At 27.2% G+C, this 21,626-nt stretch overlaps 3 protein-coding genes and 1 pseudogene across 3 annotated transcripts; all 4 read left to right on the forward strand.

The window, feature by feature from the left end:
* The first annotated feature begins 432 nt into the window (after nucleotides 1–432).
* LOC113874440 lies at nucleotides 433–1,998 on the forward strand (annotated as a pseudogene).
* A 2,317-nt stretch (nucleotides 1,999–4,315) lies between these two features.
* Nucleotides 4,316–7,860, forward strand: LOC113846465 (probable O-methyltransferase 3). The gene is made up of 2 exons (XM_027474777.1): nucleotides 4,316–5,086; nucleotides 7,558–7,860. Exons 1-2 carry the CDS (start codon nucleotides 4,316–4,318, stop codon nucleotides 7,858–7,860), a joined length of 1,074 nt encoding a protein of 357 aa, XP_027330578.1.
* A 7,135-nt stretch (nucleotides 7,861–14,995) lies between these two features.
* LOC113846466 (probable O-methyltransferase 3) lies at nucleotides 14,996–16,692 on the forward strand. The gene is made up of 2 exons (XM_027474778.1): nucleotides 14,996–15,766; nucleotides 16,390–16,692. The coding sequence occupies exons 1-2, from the start codon at nucleotides 14,996–14,998 to the stop codon at nucleotides 16,690–16,692; spliced, it is 1,074 nt and encodes a 357-aa protein (XP_027330579.1).
* A 2,290-nt stretch (nucleotides 16,693–18,982) lies between these two features.
* Nucleotides 18,983–21,097, forward strand: LOC113846189 (probable O-methyltransferase 3). Its single transcript, XM_027474177.1, has 2 exons — nucleotides 18,983–19,884; nucleotides 20,575–21,097. The coding sequence occupies exons 1-2, from the start codon at nucleotides 19,102–19,104 to the stop codon at nucleotides 20,875–20,877; spliced, it is 1,086 nt and encodes a 361-aa protein (XP_027329978.1). The 5' UTR covers nucleotides 18,983–19,101; the 3' UTR covers nucleotides 20,878–21,097.
* The last annotated feature ends 529 nt before the right edge of the window (nucleotides 21,098–21,626 follow it).

Raw genomic sequence — 21,626 nt, forward strand, 5'->3', positions numbered from 1 at the left:
TCAAATCGTGTAAAAGTCTTACACAATTTCATATTTTTGAATATTTAAAATTATTTTATATCATAAATATCTTAAATATTTAGATAAAATATGATTAAATTTTTTTAAGTAAAACAAAATCAATGAAAGAACAAAATTTGTACATTTTAAAAAGTAGAGATAATTAATTAATTGAAAAAAATGTGACCAAAATTGTGCATATACTAATAATTAAACCTTTTAAACCGGCGAAAGATATTTTTGACATTTCAACCCACCAAATTACAAGAGAACCCACCAAAAGATACTTTTAACACAAAAAAATATAAGGTTGCCAACTACTTATCTGTAATCCAATAATACAGAGGGATAATGTTGCATTTTATAGCTGCTTTCAAGATATTGATTACACACATGCTTGCTTATAAATAGACCCAACTAATGTGAGTTTCCATGCCCCAAACCCAAATATACCTTTGGTTAGTGAGTAAAAATAATGGAATCCACAATGAAGAACATGCTGCTAAAGTGCTACAAGCTCAAAGTCACATATGGAATCACATTTTTAGCTTCATAAACTCCATGTCCCTTAAATGTGTAGTTGACTTAGGAATACCAGATGTCATACACAACTATGGCCAACCCATGCCACTCTCAAACCTTATTGCTTCACTACCAATCCACCCATCAAAAACCCATTGCATCTATCGTTTAATGCGAATCTTGAGCCATTCTGGCTTCTTTTCTCAAAAGAATGTGACTGAGAATGAGCTAGAAGTGGAGTATATGTTAACTGACACATCCACGCTATTGCTTAAGAACCCATCCAATGAGTGCGACCCCTTTTTTGCATGCCATGCTTGATCCAATTATGACAAAGCCATGGGATCAATTTTCTACTTGGTGCAAAAATGGTGATCCTACACTGTTTGAAACAACACACGGGATGTTGTTTTGGGATTATACTGGCCGTGAACCGAAATTTAATCACTTATTTAATAATGCCATGGCTAGTGACGCTAGATTGGTCACTAGTTTGATGATTGAGAAGTGCAAATGGGTGTTCAACGGATTGGAGTCATTCGTTGATGTTGGGGGTGGAACAGGAACTATGGCAAAGGCCATTGCCAAATCATTCCCTCATTTGGATTGCACTGTTTTTGATCTCCCACATGTTGTTGCTGGCTTGCAAGGAACTCAGAACCTAAGATATGTTGGAGGGGACATGTTCAAGGCAATTCCCTCAACTGACGCCATTTTGTTGAAGGTAAAAAATATTATCATCACAATCCGTAGTGTTTCCTCACCTTCAACATAAGGGTTTATCTAAGTTAATTTATGAGATACACAATTTAAGAGTTAATTTAAGGGTTTTTGTTAGAGCAAATAATAAGTAATTAATAATAATAAAATTTTTATTAACAAAATAAGTATTTATTATAGTTTGATAACTTTAATATAATTAATGTGTATTTTTTTAATGAAGTTTTATTTATAAAAATAAAATAAAAATATAAGTTTCAACACAATATTTTAACTTCTTTAATTAGTCCACTTAAAATAGAATTATTCACCAAATCCTCAACATTAATCTTACTTGGCAGACAGAGATAGAGAAAGAATGAAAAAGCAAATTAATGACATTAATATTTTCAATAATATTCTTTTATAAAAATAATATATTTTATTAAATTTTAAAATTGCATGACAAAGCAGTGGATATTGCACGACTGGAGTGATGATGAATGCATGAGCATACTGAAAAAGTGTAAGGAAGCAATCACGAGGAAAGGCAAATTTGGGAAGGTGATTATCTTAGAGATGGTGATGGATAATGAGAAGAGAGATGATGAATCAATGGAAACACAACTCTTCTTTGATATGTTGATGATGGTTCTGGTTACCGGAAAAGAGAGAAATAAGAAAGAATGGATCAACTTGATTACCTGTGCTGGTTTCAGTGACTACAAGATAACTCCAGTTTTGGGCTTAAGGTCTCTCATTGAGATCTATCCTTAGCAACTCTTTGCCTAATGCTGGCATCAATCGAAAAATGAACGAGAAAAGGCCAAACTAGCACTCCCTAAGTTTAATATGTAATTATAACTAATTGCAAACTGGACTCATTACCTTGTGTGTTGTTTCTTTTGTTTGAAAGTTTGTATGTTATGTTTTTTTTTCATGGATAAAATGAAATACCAGTAAAAGGAGCACAATTAAAGAGTGTCCCAGAGGCCATCTAGAAAATAAAGTGTCAGATGGGGTTCAAGCTAGAATCCAGACACATTAAGGGTGTATTTGGAAATGAGTTTAGAAGGAGAAGGAAGAAAAGAATAAATAATTTTTAAACTTAAAAGAGATATAATATTTATAAAAATAATAAAATATTAACACATTATTTTTATATTAACTTATCACTTTTTATTTCAACAAATAATGAAATTAAAGAATATTTGTTAGAAATGAAAATTTTTACATCTTTTTTTTAACAGAAAACTTAACTCTCAAATATATTTTTAAACAAATATTTTTTATTATTTCTTTTAATTTTTCAGTACTTCTAACTAGACACATTAAATCAGAAAACTTTGATAATTTGACATTTATGTACACCATTTTAAAAATATCTTTAAAAATGTGTCTTATTTAAATTTTAAATTTGATGAAAATAAGACGTGTCTAAAATTAGTCACTTTTGATATAATTATAGTTATTTAATTGATTGAAAATCTTATTGTAATTTTTAAAAAATTTACTATGTATTTATTGATATTCAAACTAAAAATTGATCATGTAAATAAAAGTAATAATTAATTTGAATAAATGAATATTAGCATTATATGTTTATTGAATGCAAATAAATATATAACAAATGATCATTGACAATTAAAAAAAAAAGAAGATAGTATTAACGATTGTAAAGATGAAATTAAATGTCTAAACTTTTTATTATTGAACTCTTATTTATAATCGATGACATGCATTTTTGGAATTCAGAATTCTCTAGGCTTGTCTGTTTTTGTTTTAATTTTTATTTTTAAAAAATATATTTCAAATAAATTTAAAAAATTATTCTTAAGAAGAAAATAAAATAAAACTTCTTTATTAGTTTAATTTTTAAAACTGTTTTTAAAATGAGAAAAAAAAAACTTAAGCTAAAAGGGACTATATTTGTTTTTTAGTTTTAAAAACTGATAAATAATTTTTAGGAAAATAGTTTTTAAAAACTTGATTGACAAATAATTTTTTTTGCTATTTTAAAAAAACACTATATTTAAAATGAGAAACAAACATGCTCTTTTTTTTTTGTTGTTGTAATTTTAGACATTATCTTTTGCAATATAAGACAATATGATTGATCACCAACGTTCTATTTTTAAAAGACTTGACGATCTAAATAATTTTACTCTTACAACATTTTTAATAATAATATTTATAATTAAGAGAAATAAAAAAGAAAAAAAATATGAAATGAATGATACAATGGAGAGAAATAAATAGAAAAAATTTCTGAATAAATTTGTAAAAGAAATTTTATATAAATAATATAATTTTTTTTGTAATTTCATCTGCAACTCAAATTTTTATTTATCCTTAAATATTTTTTTGTTTCTACATTTCTTTTAATATGCAGTGAGGATATAATTAATTAAAAAATTCCATATGTTCAATTTTTATACCAAATATTAATTTTGATCGTATCACATTAATAAAAGGATAAAAAATATCAAGAGTTATAACCAATAATAATTTTAAGAAGGAAAATCCAACTTTTACGAAAATATAAGACAAAAAATATATTTAAGCCTTTTTATTTGTGTTTGTATTTTTCTTTGTAAAATGCATATTTTCTCTTTCTCTAACTCTTTTAGGAAAATCTAGCCTAAAACAAAACTACTTACACTGAAACTCAAGAAAATTACTTTATCTTAAGAGGAATAACGAATGCACAAAAAAGTCTTGCCCAACCCTCATAAATTAAAATGCAATTACGTTTATGAAATAGGACACGATCCACCGTAACAAACGTCGATAATTTGTGTTTGTCCCACGAAGCACAGGCAGAGAAACACTGTACTTTACTCTGTGTCAGAAAAACTCAATCTGGTTCACAATAACTATACAATTTATCAAAATTAAAAATATATTCATTTCGGTAACTTCTACAAGATATTTTTGCCACATTAAAGAGTGCACAGTGTGGCTACTTATCCGCAATCCAATGAAGAGATAACAATACAATCTTGAACTAGTTTCAAGAAATTGATTATATCAGCTTATAAATAGACTCAAATAATGCGAGGTTCCATACCTCAAATCTAGCAAGTAGTTCAGTATGGAATCCCACGATGAAGATCATGCCACCAAAGTGATTCAAGCTCAAACCCACATATTGAATCACATTTTTAGCTTCATAAACTCCATGTCCCTTAAATGTGTAGTTGACTTAGGCATACCAGATATCATACACAACTATGGCCAACCCATGTCACTCTCAAACCTTATTGCTTCACTACCAATCCATCCATCCAAAACCCAATCCATCTATCGTTTGATGCGAATCTTGATCCATTCTGGCTTCTTCTCTCAAAAAAATGTCACTGAGAATGAGCTAGAAGTAGAGTATGTGTTAACTGATGCATCTATGCTATTGCTCAAGAACCATCCAATGAGTGTGACTCCTATGTTGCATGCCATGCTTGATCCCATTTTGACAAAGCCATGGAATCAATTTTCAACTTGGTTCAAAAATGGTGATCCTACACCGTTTGAAACAACACACGGGATTTTGTTTTGGGATTATGCTAACCGTGAACCCAAATTTAATCACTTGTTCAATAATGCCATGACATGTGATGCTCGATTGGTGACTAGTATGGTGATTGAGAAGTGCAAATGGGTGTTCGCGGGATTGGAGTCATTGGTTGATGTTGGGGGAGGCACAGGAACTATGGCAAAGGCCATTGCCAAATCATTCCCACAGTTAGAATGCATTGTATTTGATCTCCCACATGTTGTTGCTGGCTTGCAAGAAACTGAGAACTTAAGATATGTTGGAGGAGACATGTTCAAGGAAATTCCTCCAACTGACGCCATTTTGTTGAAGGTAAGATATTATCGCAATCCATTTATAATATTATTTTTCCTCACCTCCCTCGTAGATCTTGCTTAATTGGCATTGTCAAAAAGGACTGCATCATCATTATCAATTAACGTAGTAATATCTCGCTATATATATATACACACACAGTGAGAGTTACAGGCATGTAAATAGATAGCGAAATAGTTCTTACCTTAAAAATATAAGAATTATTAATCTGGATCTTACAAGTGCACGTAGATGACTAAGATTAAATGTTAGTTCTTAAAAATATAATTTTAGTCTTTTTAATCATATAAATAACATATAATAGTGCATATTTAGGGATGTCGGTGGGGCGGGTACTAGTTACCCATCACCCGTCTGCAGTTTGATTTATCATCTAATTTTTTAACTAGATCCAAAAACACCTATATGAAATTAATAAAAATATTATAATATTTTAACAAAATACAATTAATCAGTTGATTCAAGTGATTCATATTTAATTTTCCTTAAACTAAGTCTTTGGTTTCAACTATGTGTATATAAAAAGGTATTTATTAAGAAAAGGTATCCTTACCAGTTTAGATGTGTGAAATATGTATGCCTTTTCTAACTAATTTAATTTTAACTCATACGGGTTATGGGTTAGAACAAAAAGTCCATGAGTCAAAGGGTCCACTATATGGAAAAATTCATAGAGTTAAGTGGAACTAACAACTATATTTAAAAATATTATTATAATCTATTAAAAATATTTATTTTATATAACATATTTTTTATTATAAGCTTATAAATAAATAAATTATTTTAAAATATATGAAAAATAATTATTTGTATAGTATTAAATATTTATAATAAATTATTGTTATTAAATAAAATATAACAATTTATTATCTAATTAAGTTACATATTTATCTAATTTTTGTCTGTGTTATTAATAATTTTTAAATCATAGTAACATTTTTCATTCATATAATTTTATTTGAGTATTAACTATAAATTTTTTCACATTTTAATATTTTTATTTATTACTTTTATAAAATTATCTAAAGATCACATATTTAATAAATATTTTTAAAGTCACAATAGAAACATAAAAATTGACAATAAATTTTTTAACTTAAATTATTTATCATTAAAATACTCAAAATAATTTATTTAAATAAAATTTACTGTGTTAAAAAAATATAATACTGTTATTATAAAAATCATAGATATGTGATATTTAATATTAAAAAATTCATTAGAAAAATAACTTATAAACTTAGTAAAAATTAATAAATGTTTTCAAATTTAAATTTGACTCTTAATTTGATATAATTAATTTTTAAAGTGAAACAACTTGATTTAATAGAATTGATAGATTTTTTTATTTTATATCATATATTTTTATATTTAAAATATAATTTTTAAATAATTTTAAATAAAATTATTTAATAAAAATAATAAATAAACACATATCTTTTACTAAAAAAATAATATAATATTTATTAATTATTCTCTAAAAAGGTATTTATTTATTTATAATTATAAAATTATTTTAGAAATAATATATGTTCTATAAATATTTTTAAAGCCACACTAAAGACATAAAATTAACAACAAAAAATAATATTAGCTAAATTTATTAAGTCATTTGTTATCAAAATGCTTGAAATTATTTATTTAAAAAAAATTAATATGTTAAAAAAAAAAAACAACAACAAATGCAACACTAGTATCATGAAAAATTTAGATATATAATATTTAATACTAAAAAATTCATAAATATAGAAAAGTAACTTGTGAATTTATAAAAAAATTAATAAAATATTTATAAATTTAAATTTTGGCTCCTATAATTTGATAAAATAATTATTTTAAAAATATATTTTATATTTAAAATATAAATTTTAAATGAAATAATTTAATAAAAATAATAAATAAAATACATGTATCTTCTACTAAAAAAATAGTATAATATTTATTAATTATTTTATAAAAAAAATAGACTAACTTATCTCTAACCCTATCCTTTGTACACCATTTAGTATATATATATATATACGAGCTCAGGAACAAAGTTAGCTTATTAGTATAGAGCTTAAAAATTTTGGGTGTACAATGAATTATGTAGGGTGGGATGTAAATCTAGTGCTATATTAACAGCTCTACTTACCATGATGTGAATATTTCGCTTATAAAAAAAAATTGTGACTTTACAAAATTATATAACTAATCATTTAATAATCAACTAACAAAATCGTTAAATAGCTGACATGTGTGCGACACTAATTGGTCCTGTAACACGAAGTTACATAGGGGCTAATTAAGCTGCTTATTCGATTGGTAAATCTTGGCTCATTCTAGCTTGTACTTCAGACTTTTAAATCTCTTGGGCTTTATATTAGTATTAACAACATTTCACGATGTGCCGATTCTACCAACAGTTAAATCAATTCTTACTTTCTTTTTGACGATTCCGATCACCGTTATTTTGAATGGCAAAGCAGTGGATATTACATGATTGGAACGATGATGAATGCATGAACATACTAAAGAAGTGTAAGGAGGCAATCACTAGGAAAGGCAAAGGAGGGAAGGTGATTATCATAGACATAGTGATGGATACTGAGAAGAGTGATAATGAATCAGTGGAAACACAACTCATGTTGGATATGCTGATGATGGTTTTGGTCACTGGAAAAGAGAGAAATAAGAAAGAATGGGTCAAGTTGATTACTTCAGCTGGTTTCAGTGACTATAAGATAACTCCTGTTTTGGGCTTAAGGTCCCTCATTGAGATCTATCCTTAATTAGTATAATTAATTAACTCCTTGCCTAATGCTATCATCTACTGAAAATTTAATGCGAAATTAAGGGTTAATTAGGTAGCACTCTGTATCATTCATATGTACAATGTTTGGGCTGTAATTTATAATCCGTTTCAATATGTAATAATAACAAAGTCCAAAGAGGACTCGTGCGTTGTTGGAAAATCTATATATTTATCATCAATTAATTTGGAAACACATTTAATTCTTATTGTTAATATATATAAAGTTGCGTTAGTTGAGTAAAGTTTTTTACTTTTCCATATTTTTTTTTCATAAAAAATTAAAAGAAAACTTTTTATATTTGGATTTTTAACTAAACAAAATGGTTTATTAAATACGAAAATTATTACAATTTGGCATATATATAGACCGTTTAATTAATTTTTTACGTTCACCTAATGTCAACGGTTTCTCTTATTTGTGTTTAATGCTCATATTGTAACATATGTGGGGGTGAATTCCATTAGGATACGGAGTGGGAGGGATACATGATCATATTTATTATTTTAAAAAATATATAATCACATTAAACTTTAATCTTTCACAAATTAGTGTTATAAATTTGTTTTTTTTTTATTTAATCAATGTTTATTTTAAACATTTTAAAACTATTTTTTAAAACTCTTACAAATTTATGAAAATAAATTATTATTTTTTAAATAAATAAAATCAAGCATGAACATCTCTGAATCAATTTTAAAAATTAGTATTTTTTTTCTTTAATTAGTTGCCAATTAATTAAACCAGTAGTGAATTTATGGCGTGTGATAATCTTAATTTTTGTTGATAGTGGAAAGTGTTTACATAACTTTTTAATTAATTATTTTAAAAAATGTTTTTTATTAATGATAAGATTAGATAATAATATACAAAAATTATATTGTTAATGTACTTAAATTAAATTAGTTTGAATAATATACTGTTTAATATTAAGCCACCAAAATTCTTTCACAACTTGTTAGTAATTTGTGCATTACACAATTGTATTGAGTTATTATTAAAAATTAATTTATTTAGTTTTAAATGTTAAAAATATTTTTAAATAAATTATTTTAAATTTTTATATATAATCATTTTAAATTATTTTTTGAAAATATTTACTTTAAATGTCTAGAAATCATAAATAGATTTTATGATAAAAAAAATAATACTAAATTTAATATGTTTTTGAAATCACCACTCTTTTAACTAAATTAGAATGAATAATATATTCTAAAATCATATTAATCGCTAAAAATATTTTTTGAGAAAAGATATTATAGACACTTTTAAAATTAATGTTTCTCACCTTCAATTAAATTTAAAATTAAATTATAAAATATTTTTAAAAAAATTATAATCAAATTATACATAATTCAATATATTTAAGAAATAATATTGTTTAATGGAAAATAATAATTTCTAAAATGATTCTCATCCAGGAACGAAGATTCAAATTTATAATATAAGAGTGGATTATAAAATTTTTATTAAATGATTAATAAAATAATTTAATGCTTAAAAATGAATTCTGCATAATTTAGAAATAAGAAAAAGACAGCAAATATTTTGTTAAGATAAATGTTGTGTATAAATTAGTGGTAACGAGTGGAATAATGAAATAATAAAGATATTTTACTATTGAAAAAATTGTATTTTTCATCTTTTAATTTAAAAAAATTATTTAATTCTTTATTTTTTAAATATTATTTAATTAATTCATTTTCATATATAAAAAAATAACGACATTCTCATTATTTGATGGCAATGTTTAGTTTGGTGGAACAGATTAGGGTCCCACCACAAATTCTTTGAATCACATTTTGAGAACAGTTTATGAGAAAGTGATGAATAGTAATAAATTAAAAGAAAAAAAAAACAAAAAGTAAACAAGTTAATAGATTTGTTAAATTTTAGTCATTTGTTTTTTTATAAAAACTGTGGGTGGGAGTACATTTTAATATTTAGATTTAAAAGTGGAACTGCAGAGTGCACTGTGTCCAATGAATATTACAATTAAAAGGGTTCGAATCCAAGCAGAAGGGACTTACTGGCACTGAAGTGGGGATGCAAACTGCGATGGCTGTCTTTTGCTAAACGCCATAAGTAGGTGACATAGCCACACATGGTGGGGGCGTAGTTCATGGGTCTCATGTGAACCAATATTATGTTAGCAGGGTTTTTTATTTAAATATATATTTTTTTGTCAAGAGTGAGTCAGTGCACATGATAATAGTTTTGTAAAAAATAGTCAACTAAACATTGAATTTTTATATTTTTTAAAACATATTTTACTATCAAAAGTACAAAATAATATATCATAATACATGTTAACATCAGTGTAATCTTATAATATAATTGACAAAAATTAATTTCGCATACGAAACTATCATATGGTCAACAAATGTAACAATCTGAATAAGTTTGACTAAAAAAACTTCATAACTTATAAGAATATGACGTGTAACATAATTTTAGTTAATTGTGTAAATAATATAATAAAAATTTTATACTATATATCTCTTTTTCATCTGTTTATTTTATATATATCTCCTCACTTGCTCACACTATATATAAGATAAATAAACTAAAACTAACCTTATAACACTCTTAAGCAATAGATGAGGAGATATATATTTTAAAAGTTTTGTCATATTATTTATGCAATGAGTTAAAATTATGATAAAACTCATTCAAATAGTGACATGTAGCGACCATATTATAGTTTTGTGATATCTACTCTGAAAGTAACTCTTAATTTTTCCGATTATATTATAAAATTACACTTATATTAATATGTGTTACGATTTTATTATTTCGCATTTTTGATAATAAAATTTATTTTAAAAAAATAAAAATTCAACACTTTTGCCAGTCACTTTAGTAAAAATATTAACATGTGATCTGACTTAGTACAAATAGAAAAATAATTTCAAAAATTAATAAATTAAGAATTTAATTTTAAATTTACAATATTTAGATAAAAAGTCCTATTATCTAAATTTTTAAACATTTTATACCCTATTTAAATTGTTATTAATTTAAACGTGATTTAAATAAAACTTAATTTAATATAATTTTATAAACTTTTCAATCTAACTTAAATTGATTTTTAGCTGTTAGGAAATAAAATATTTATTATATTAAAAATGTTTCAATCTGACTTAAATTGAACTCGTGATCGTACATAATATATAGTTATATATTTATAAAATTTTAATTTTATAAATATATACTTTTGTATTATATATGATCATGAGTTTAATTTAAGTTAAATTAAATATTTTTAATATAATAATAAAATTATAATATTTATTTTTTATAATTATCAAAATTACATTTTATTATTATTTAAGAAACATGTATTGTTATTTTAGTGTATTTAAACATTCGACTGTTCAATTCAAACTAATTTTAATTAGATTAAGTTGAGTTGGACTGATAGTATTTCAAAATGAATAATATTATATTTTAATGATTAGATTGAATGATTTTCACTTAAAATTATTTTAAATTAAATCATGAAATATTGTGAAAAGATTAACTAAAAAAATAATGTATAAATTTATTTATATTGTAGCTCAATAATTTATATATATTTATAAATAAATTATTTTATGATAAATATATTTTTATATTAAATTTAAAATACATAATTTAACAAATTTTATATTTTTAATTTAATTTTACCGTCCAACGTCTACGCAAATGCTTGTAACCTTAAAATACTTTGATGTAAATGTAGAAACTTACATTTATAATATAAAACTAAATTTTGTGTTATATTTAATGATTAATAAACAAATTAATACTTTAAATTGAAATAAATATTCTCTATATAATTAAAAAAATAACAAAAATATTATATGAGGTTGATTATGTGAATTACATAACACCATTAAATTTGATAAAAATAAATAATTTTTAATATATTATTTATTATTAATTTATAAATAATTTTTTTATTTAATTAAAAGTAATGTCAGTCACTATTTTCATTGAAGTTTCTAGTCACCTTATTTGCATTTGCAAAATCCTTTACTAGCTTATATAAAGACTATAAATTAGTTAGAAATTGATTGAAATGAATTAAACTAATACGTTAATATGTTCGATTTTTTCCCCCGGTATTATGTTATATTGTTGAATTACCAAAATGTTAATAAAATGATACCAAATAAAAAACGTTCACCTTATTTTTATTATTCTCAAATTAAAATATATGCAATGACTTTAATAATTTAATATGCACTTTTGGTTTTTTTTTTTCAGAACGATTCTATGACTATGCATTTGTGCTATTTTGGTCTTCAAAATTGTTCACATGTAAAAATTGGGCCCTTTCGTTTATATTTCCATCCAAAAGTATAATAGAATATGATTATTTCAGTAACTTTAATATGATCTAGCATTATTGAAATTATATATTTAAATAATAAATTTATGAAGAAAATGGTGTATGTGCCACTAAACAGCTTAGATAAGTACTAGGTTAATCCTTGAATCAGTTACACCTATTAAACTTTTGTCACGATATAACATTTAGAGACTGTTGCGCCTTCTTTTAAGAATAATTTTAATGTCTTTGCCGTTTGTCTTGACACTGGTCCTTTAGTTGTTCTTATCCATTAGGTTGTTAATTACTTTGAGGGACACGTATGTACCTCTTCTTTTTCTTCTTAATCATACTACTTTTTTTAATAAAAATTCCAAAATATATTAGTTACTTTCAAAAATTAAATTTTAATTTTTAAAGTTACTTTTAAATTTTAATTTTTAATAATATTTTACGAAAACAACTATTAATTATGGAATGTGTTGCACGTGGCCTGTTTGTTAAGTTCATTATTATGTTATGGTGGGCTTAAGAATTGTGATTTGATTTGATAGTTAAGATTCTTAATTTTTAAATTAGGAGGAAAAATAATCATTCTTTTTTATTTTTTTTTATTTTTTAAAGAAATTGAATCAGATGAAATATATATTTTAAGATTTTTTTCTTTTATTTTTCTCCAATAAAAATTACTGTATGTTTTAAGATTGTTAATTCGAGTAATGGTCACCAGTTTAATTAAGTAGTTGGTTCAATCCCTTACAAGTTATTGTGAGGTAAGCAGGACAACCTGTCCACACCCCTTTTTAAAATATGAATTTTATTGATTAAAAAAATAAAGGTACAGCTATAGATTTAATTTTTTAACTTTATTTTTTTATCGTATATATAATTTAAACTAAGTATAACTATTATAAATAATAAAGTTTTTCTTTCAAGTACTTTAATATAATTATATTTATTAAATTTAAATTTAAAATTACATATCTAACTAGAATAATATTCATAAGCTGATTCACATCTTCACTGATATTTTTTAACTTTATTTTGAACTAATTGATGATTTCTTTATTTTTAGTTTAATATAGCTTTTTAATTTTTTTACATATTAAATTAATTTTTTTATTATAATAATATTAAATCTTGTTGCAAATTGAATTTGAATTAGATATTTTAATTTATCTAATTTTGTGTATAGATCATTACATACAACAAAAAGTTTAAAAAAAGTTAGAAATTAGTCTTCATGACAAAAACGCATATGTATATTATAAATTAGGCTTGACCTATTTTATCAGTCTTACCCAACAAATTAGTGTCACTTTAAGTAGTCTTCCACACATGAAAAGCTTAAAAAACAATTATAATTATCTAAAGACAAGTAAATTTTTCTCCGCTTGCCTTTTTATTTATTTATTTAATTATGTTTTTGTCTTCATGATTACTACGTATAATTTTGATCGTTAAACTTTTTAAAACTAAGTTTCTTGTTTTAAATATTAAATAAATTTTATTTTTATTAGTTTTCTTCAATTTTATTTTTTTAAAATTTTTGGAACTGTATGATTGATTATATATATATAGTCAAACTTAACAAGAAGCAATAATTTGTTTGTGGGTCCCATCGAGCTAAGAAGGTAGACGATCAAGTTACAACGGTACTGTGACAAATGTTGGCAAGAAAATATTTTTAACATGTTATAAGAGTCAACTTTTAAAGCTCAAACCACTTAAATATTTCTCTGCTTTCCTTTTCTACTCACCTTATTGGTGACTTCTTACAGAGCTCCAACTTGTCTCTTTCTTTGATTTTTGACAATATATAATTAGTGAAAAGTAAAGTAACGTGAAACACGACGCAACAAAATGATCAAAATGATCATACGTAGAACCCTCACTAACGTGAACATTTTCATAAAGCGAAACAACTGTCAATAATTTATGATTATCTTCGTTGAAGCTAAGGATGGGATCAAGTTGCATTAATATATGGTGCATGTCTACCTTTGTACCCTAGCTCCTTTTAGTGAGTATGAATTTTGTTTCTATTTTTTGGAATTTTATTTCTATGACACAAAATAACAATTTTAATTTTCATACCTTTTGCTTTATATATTATTGTAATATTGACACAATAATTTCTATATAAATTTAGTTCACAATACCATTATTGCTCTTTTAGGACTTGTTTAGAAGAGTTGAAAGACAACCTGTGACTCTCATAATTTTGTCGACTTATTTTAATTTAAGACATAAATTGTCGTTTAAGGTTGTTTTTTCTTTTTTTAAATAAGTACTTAAATAAGTTCTATACCCAAAGTCACTGTGAGTCTATGTCACAATTGAAACTCTAAAGGCTCTGAGATTACTAAATATATCGATGCTGAAATATGATATGGCTCTTCATATATGCGGCAAAAGTGCAAAGGAATTGCAGGTTTTGGATTTGTAAGCATCAAACCAATTACCAAGACGTATTTACACAAAAATCAAGGCAATAATAGAGAGGGCATGATAACATCAAAGTCGTGGAAATCTAAAATTCAATATGGTGCAAAATAATAACACAAATAGATGATTATATTAATTTCAATGACTTTGACAGGATACTTTTGCATAGTATTGAGTACAAAATGTTGTTTTCTGCAACCACTTACATGAAGGAATAGTATAAGTGGGGACAACGTTGCGTTCTTCAACTGCTTACAAGAAATTGATTATCCATGTCCTTGCCTTATAAATAGACTCACATAATGTGAGGTTCCATACACCAAATCTAGCAAGCAGTTCTTGCAGCAAATTATGGAATCCCTTGATGGAGACCATGCAGCAAAACTGCTTCAAGCTCAAAGCCACATATGGAATCATATTTTTAACTTCATAAACTCAATGTCCCTTAAATGTATTATTGATTTAGGCATTCCAGATATCATGCACAACTATGGCCAACCCATGCCACTCTCAAACCTAATTGCTTCACTCCCAATCCACGCATCAAAAACCCACTTCATCCATCGCTTGATGAGAATCTTGACCCATTCTGGCTTCTTCTCTCAACATAATGTCACTGAGAATGAGCTAGAAGTGGAGTATGTGTTAACTGCTGCATCTACACTATTGGTTAAGAACCATCCCATGAGTGTCACACCTTTCGTGCTTTCCATGCTTGATCCCATTTTGACACAGACATGGAATCAATTACCTTCTTGGTTCCAAAATGATGATCCTACACCATTTGAAACGGCATATGGTACATCATTTTGGGATCGTCTTGGCCGGGAGCCAAGACTTAATACCCAATTCAATGATGGCATGGCAAGTGATGCCAGATTGGTGAGTGGTTTGGTGATTGAGAAGTGCAAATGGGTGTTCGCGGGATTGGAGTCATTGGTTGATGTTGGGGGAGGCACAGGAACTATGGCAAAGGCCATTGCCAAATCATTCCCACAGATGGAATGCATTGTATTTGATCTCCCACATGTTGTTGCTGACTTGCAAGGAAGTGAGAACCTAAAATATGTTGGAGGGAACATGTTTGAGGCAATTACTCCAGCTGATGCCGTTTTGTTGAAGGTAAAATATTGTCACATTTCATAATACAATCTTTCATTCTTACCTTAATTTCAACACAATTCATCAGTGACTGATGTCAAGTTGCAAAGAATCAAAACAAGAATTGATCAATTTGGTAAAGAATTAACGATATCATCATCATTGATCAAATTAAATAATATAGTTAACTAAGCTAGCTCTAGCGGTCTAAGTCTAATTCTAACATAAAATACAGCTAATAAACTAATCAAGCTATCATCTAAATAGCTGAAATCTGTGCACATTCCACGTATGTGTTCTAAGTAAATCATATTTAGGGGGTACTAGTTTGCAAAGTTAAGGACTAAGTAAATAAGAAGAGTATTTGACAAGGAAGGGTGTGTTTGAACCACATCAAATAGCTAAAACCCTGAAAGTTAAGTGAAAGCTATGTTGTGTAGCTTCGGCATGATCGTGAAAGTTAAACACGGAAGCAAACATGCATGAAATGTCTGTTCATTCCAGGAATAGTTATGGATCTGATCAAAATTGAATTTTTGTTAAGGATATATTGAAATTAAAAACATTATATGATGGACCAATTTTAAAAAACAATACTTAATTTTCTTTGATGATTTTGATCACTTTCTTTGATGACAAAGCAGTGGATTTTGCATGACTGGAACGATGAGGAGTGTGTAGACATATTGAAGAAATGCAAGGAGGCAATCGCGAGGAAAGGAAAAAAAGGGAAGGTGATTATCATAGACATGGTGATTGAGAATGAAAAGAGAGACTATGAATCAGTTGAAACGCAACTCTTCTTTGATATGCTGATGATGGTACTGGTCCGTGGAAAAGAGAGAAGCAAGAAAGACTGGGTCAAGTTGATTACTTCAGCTGGTTTTAGTGACTGCAAGATAACTCCAATGTTTGGATTAAGGTCTCTCATAGAGATCTATCCATAGTAATTTCTAGCCAAATCAATTGAAAAGTGAATAATACGTGCCAAGCCTCTTCATGTTGTATGTCTAGTTTGAAAACTATGTGAAATCAAATAATTTCGAACACCTTTAATTCCTATTGTTATTATAAATGGCATGTTGCTGATAAGAAAAATTACAAATGGAATGTTGATTAAGTATGGATTTCAGGGTGGAGCTTGATTGAAGGGCAGAGTGGAGCTTATCTTAGGTTGAAGAGGACACAGGTCATGATAGTTATTCACACATTTTATACAATATTTGGAATAAAAAAATTGGGTTGAGTGTGCCTTAAAAAATTAAAAGAAAATAGAATCACTACTAATAATTTTCTTTTAATAAAAAGTTAAATTCACACAATTAGACCTATTAAAGAAATGCTTTGCACTTTGAAGTTAAACTAAGAGTTAATCAGTAAGCTCGATCCACGTAAAAATGCCTATTGACTGGGAAAAAAATTCCACTTAGATGTACTAAAAGAAAAGATGTTGATCACGGTAGAAAAAGGTAAAGATTTTTAGCGTTTTTAAGAAAGATTCTCTCTGTTAATTTAGTGTTATTTTCAGAATTTAGTAAATTGATTCTTTTTTATTTAAATTTTCTTTACTTTATACACGGTAATTTTGTCTTATATAAAAAAATTGATAAATGATTATGGCTGAATAGAAAATAAATGACTGAGTATTTCTTGTTAAACAGAATACTATTAAAGTTCATAATATTGTGGGAATTTTTTTTATTGAAATGTTTTGTGAAATATATGGCAAAAAGAAAATTTATTTAATTAAATAAAATAATTTTTTTTTAAATTATTTCAAAATATTTTCTAAACAAACAAAACTTTGTTTTTGTTTGAAGGATGCAAATAAGATAAAATTTAGTTATGGTGATCTTAACATATTAATAGAGTTGAGTTGATTGATACACTAATTCTGTTTTTTTTTTTTTTTTTGGTATTTGTTGATCTTTTGACTCATTAATTACTATAATTAGCTGAAAAATATGAAGTAGGTTTAAAAATTTTCAGTCTTTTGGTCTAATTTAACCTAACTCAACTTTTAGTCGGCTAAATTTCATTTGGGTCGGAATGTGGTGTAATTTTATTGTATTTAATAAAGTCTATTTTTTTTTTATTTAGGCTAACCTTTGGTTTGAGAGTAAAAATTAAAAAAAATGTAAGATCATTTTTTCTTTCATGATGATTCAAAGCAATTACAAAGAATAAAAATGAAATTTAAGGAGAGTAATTCAGATAATCTAACTTAATCTAATCTAAAAATATAAATTATATTCATTTGTACGCAAATTCAAATTTATAATTTAAAATTAAACTGAAATAACCCTTTACTTGTTGATCTATGTACTTAGTGATAAAATTTTATCATCAACCAATAAAAATAAATTATAAATATAATATATTAATTCTTAAAAAGTAAATATTCTCTGTAAAATAATAATTTATAATTCAATAAAATTTAAAATATAATCTAATAAAATCCTAAAGTTATCCTCAATAATTATACGCAACATTTTCCAGTATCAAATGACACTAATCGAGGCCCACTAACCGAAACCCTTTTCCTATAAGACCATGCGTGCAATGGGGGAGGGTCAAAGATGGATAAGGTGATAAAAAAAAAAAATGTAAAAGCAACTGAAGGTAAGAATATAATTATTGTAAAAATATTAAAAAATATATACTTTAAATGTTTCCAAGTAAAAAAAAAAAAAAGAGCAACAATAAACAATACTTTATTTTACTAAAATACAATAAATAGCGCGGCCATGGTTACCTCCAAAATTTTTAGTTTTGTTGATTTTATCTGAAAAAAAATTGCAGCAAGAAGAAGAAATTTATTTAAATTAAATTTATTAATAATTTTTTATATTTTATTGAAATTTAACATTATTTTTTAAAAATTTAATACTTTTACTTTTTAGTAATAATATGTCAGATTGAAAGGCAAGTACGTGTCACTCTTTTTGTATCAATTAAGAAGAAGTGTGAAAAGTATTAAAAAAAGAAGAAGCAAAGACTAATTAAAAATTTTGAGGGACAAATAAATCTGTTAGATAATTATGCACATAATAGCTATTTTTTGTTTATAAGTCATATTTTCTTATTTAAATAAAACTTCTCCCCCCTCCCCTGCGTTGAGCGGGGTGCCCATAACCACGTGGCACCCACAAGAACCACAACCCAAGCCATTCAGTACACTGCTGGACCATCCTGTGGCAGCAGAGGATATCAACTCTAAATAACAACGTGAAAGTGAACAAAAAGTGTTCTTCAATAATACACCCACTAACCTAAACCCTCAACTAATCTTAACAGGATTAGGGGTCTTTCTATTTCCATGTAAGATGTGAGTTTCCCAATCTAGCAACTACTTCATGCAGCAAATTATGGAATCCAATGATGGAGATGGTGCTGCCAAACTGCTTCGAGCTCAAACCCACATATGGAATCACATTTTTGACTTCATAAATTCCATGTCCCTTAAATGTGCTGTCGATTTAGGAATACCAGATATCATACACAACTATGGTCAACCCATGCCACTTTCAAATCTCCTTGCTTCACTACCCATCCACCCTTCAAAAACCCACTTCATCCCTCGCTTGATGCGAATCTTGACCCATTCTGGCTTCTTCTCTCAACACAGTGACACTGAGAATGAGCTTCAGGTAAAGTATGTGCTAACTGATGAATCTATGCTATTGCTTAAGAACCATCCCATGAGTGTCACTCCTTTCTTGCATGCCATGCTTAATCCCATTTTCACAACTCCATGGAATCAATTTTCTACTTGGTTCCAAAATGATGATCCTACACCATTTGAAACAACACACGGGATGTTGTTTTGGAATTGTGTTGCCCGTGACCCAAAACTTAATACCCAATTCAATGATGCCATGGCTACTGATAATCAATTGCTGAGTAGTTTGGTGATTGAGAAGTGCAAAGGGGTGTTCGACGGATTGCAGTCATTGGTTGATGTTGGGGGAGGTGCAGGGACTTTGGCAATGGGCATTGCCAAATCATTCCCACAGATGGAATGCATTGTATTAGATCTACCACATGTTGTTGCTGACTTGCAAGGAAGTGAGAACCTTAGATATGTTGGAGGGAACATGTTTGAGGCAATTCCTCCAGCTGATGCCGTTTTGTTGAAGGTAAAATATTGTCAAATTTCATGGTACAATCTTACATTTTTAAAAGCCTTAATTTCAGCACAATTTATACTTGACTTATGTCAAGGTACAAAGAATCAAAGCAATGATTGATCAATTTGGTAAAGAATTCATGATATCATCATCATTGATAAAATTAAATAGTGTATAGCAAACTAAGGTAGCACTAGGGGCCTAAGTCTAACTGGCAACGGTAACATCAAATACGACCAAATAATGCTAACATAAAATACAGCTAATTAACTAATCAAGATATCATCTAAATAGCTGACAAGTGTGAACATTCCTCCAATGTGGTCTAACTGCAGAAGCATAGTTAGGGGTATTAGTAAACATAGTTAAGGGCTAAGTATAGAAGCATGATTATTTGATTGGTAAGGGTGTGTTTGTTACCACATTAAATAGCTAAAAATACGTGCATTAAATGAATGCTATCTTGGGTAGCTTCTGTCTGAACCAACGAGAAAGCAAACATGCACTGAATCTCTGCTCATTCTAGTAAACAGTTATAGATCTCTTCACATTTTAATTTTTGTGGAATATTGAGTATATATTGAAATGAAAAACGTTACATGGGCCTATTTTACTGAGCTTAACATGAATCAATAGCAAGTCAATGTTTAATTTCCTTTGACAATTTTGATCACTGTTATACTTTGAATGACAAAGCAGTGGATATTGCATGCCTATAATGATAAGGAGTGTGTGGACATTTTGAAGAAAAGCAAGGAGGCAATCGAGAGGAGAGGCAACAAAGGGAAGGTGATTATCATAGACATGGTGATGGATAATGAAAAGAGAGATGATGAATCAGTTGAAACACAACTCTTCTTTGATATGCTGATGATGGTGTTGGCCCCTGGAAAAGAGAGAAACAAGAAAGAATGGGTCAAGTTGATTACTTCAGCTGGTTTCAGTGACTACAAGATAACTCCAGTTTTTGGTCTAAGGTCTCTCATAGAGATCTATCCATAGTAATTTCTAGCCTAATCAATTGAAAAGTGAATAAAATGGGGCCAGCACTCTGCATCGATTCATGTATACAATGTCAGGCCCTTGATTTATGATTTGTCAGAGAACCTTTAATATGTAACAATAACAATGTCTTGAGTGTAATATGAAAACTATGTGCAATCAAATTATTTGGAAACACCTTTAACTCTTATTCTTATTGCAAACGGAATGTTGATATTTTCCAGGCTGGAGCTTGATTGAAGGGCAGAGTAAGAGGGCACAAAGCAATTTCGTTATTCGTAATCAAGACATTTTACACAATTCTTAATTGCAAACTTCGTAGCTTTCTAGTTTATGGTATAACCTATGGATGTCTAGATATTCCTACGCAGGTGAAAAATAGGATGATCGATCTTGAGTCGGTGCATGTGGAATATCTTACTGATTCGTTATGCATGTAAGTTTAAATTTATTTGTTGATTACTGTTTAGTTTGGTCTCTTCTACGTTAAGTTTCTATCAAGTTAATATTATCTTCGTAAGTCGGTGATGAATACAACATACATTGCCTAATCATTAGTGGATCATGATGTGTGGCCAAATGGTTGGTCATTATAGACCTATACATCTGGTAATACATTAAAATAGATGGATAATAAATTTATATATTTTTATATACAACGAAATTACTTTTTTACAAATCTTTTTTGCTAAACTTTCTCTTATTATCAGATGAATAAAGCTTTGAGTGTTATCTGATTAAGGGTAGTC

Source organism: Abrus precatorius, unplaced genomic scaffold (assembly GCF_003935025.1).
Source record: "Abrus precatorius isolate BTA unplaced genomic scaffold, Abrus_2018 Scaffold8, whole genome shotgun sequence".
Taxonomy (NCBI): Eukaryota; Viridiplantae; Streptophyta; class Magnoliopsida; order Fabales; family Fabaceae; genus Abrus; species Abrus precatorius.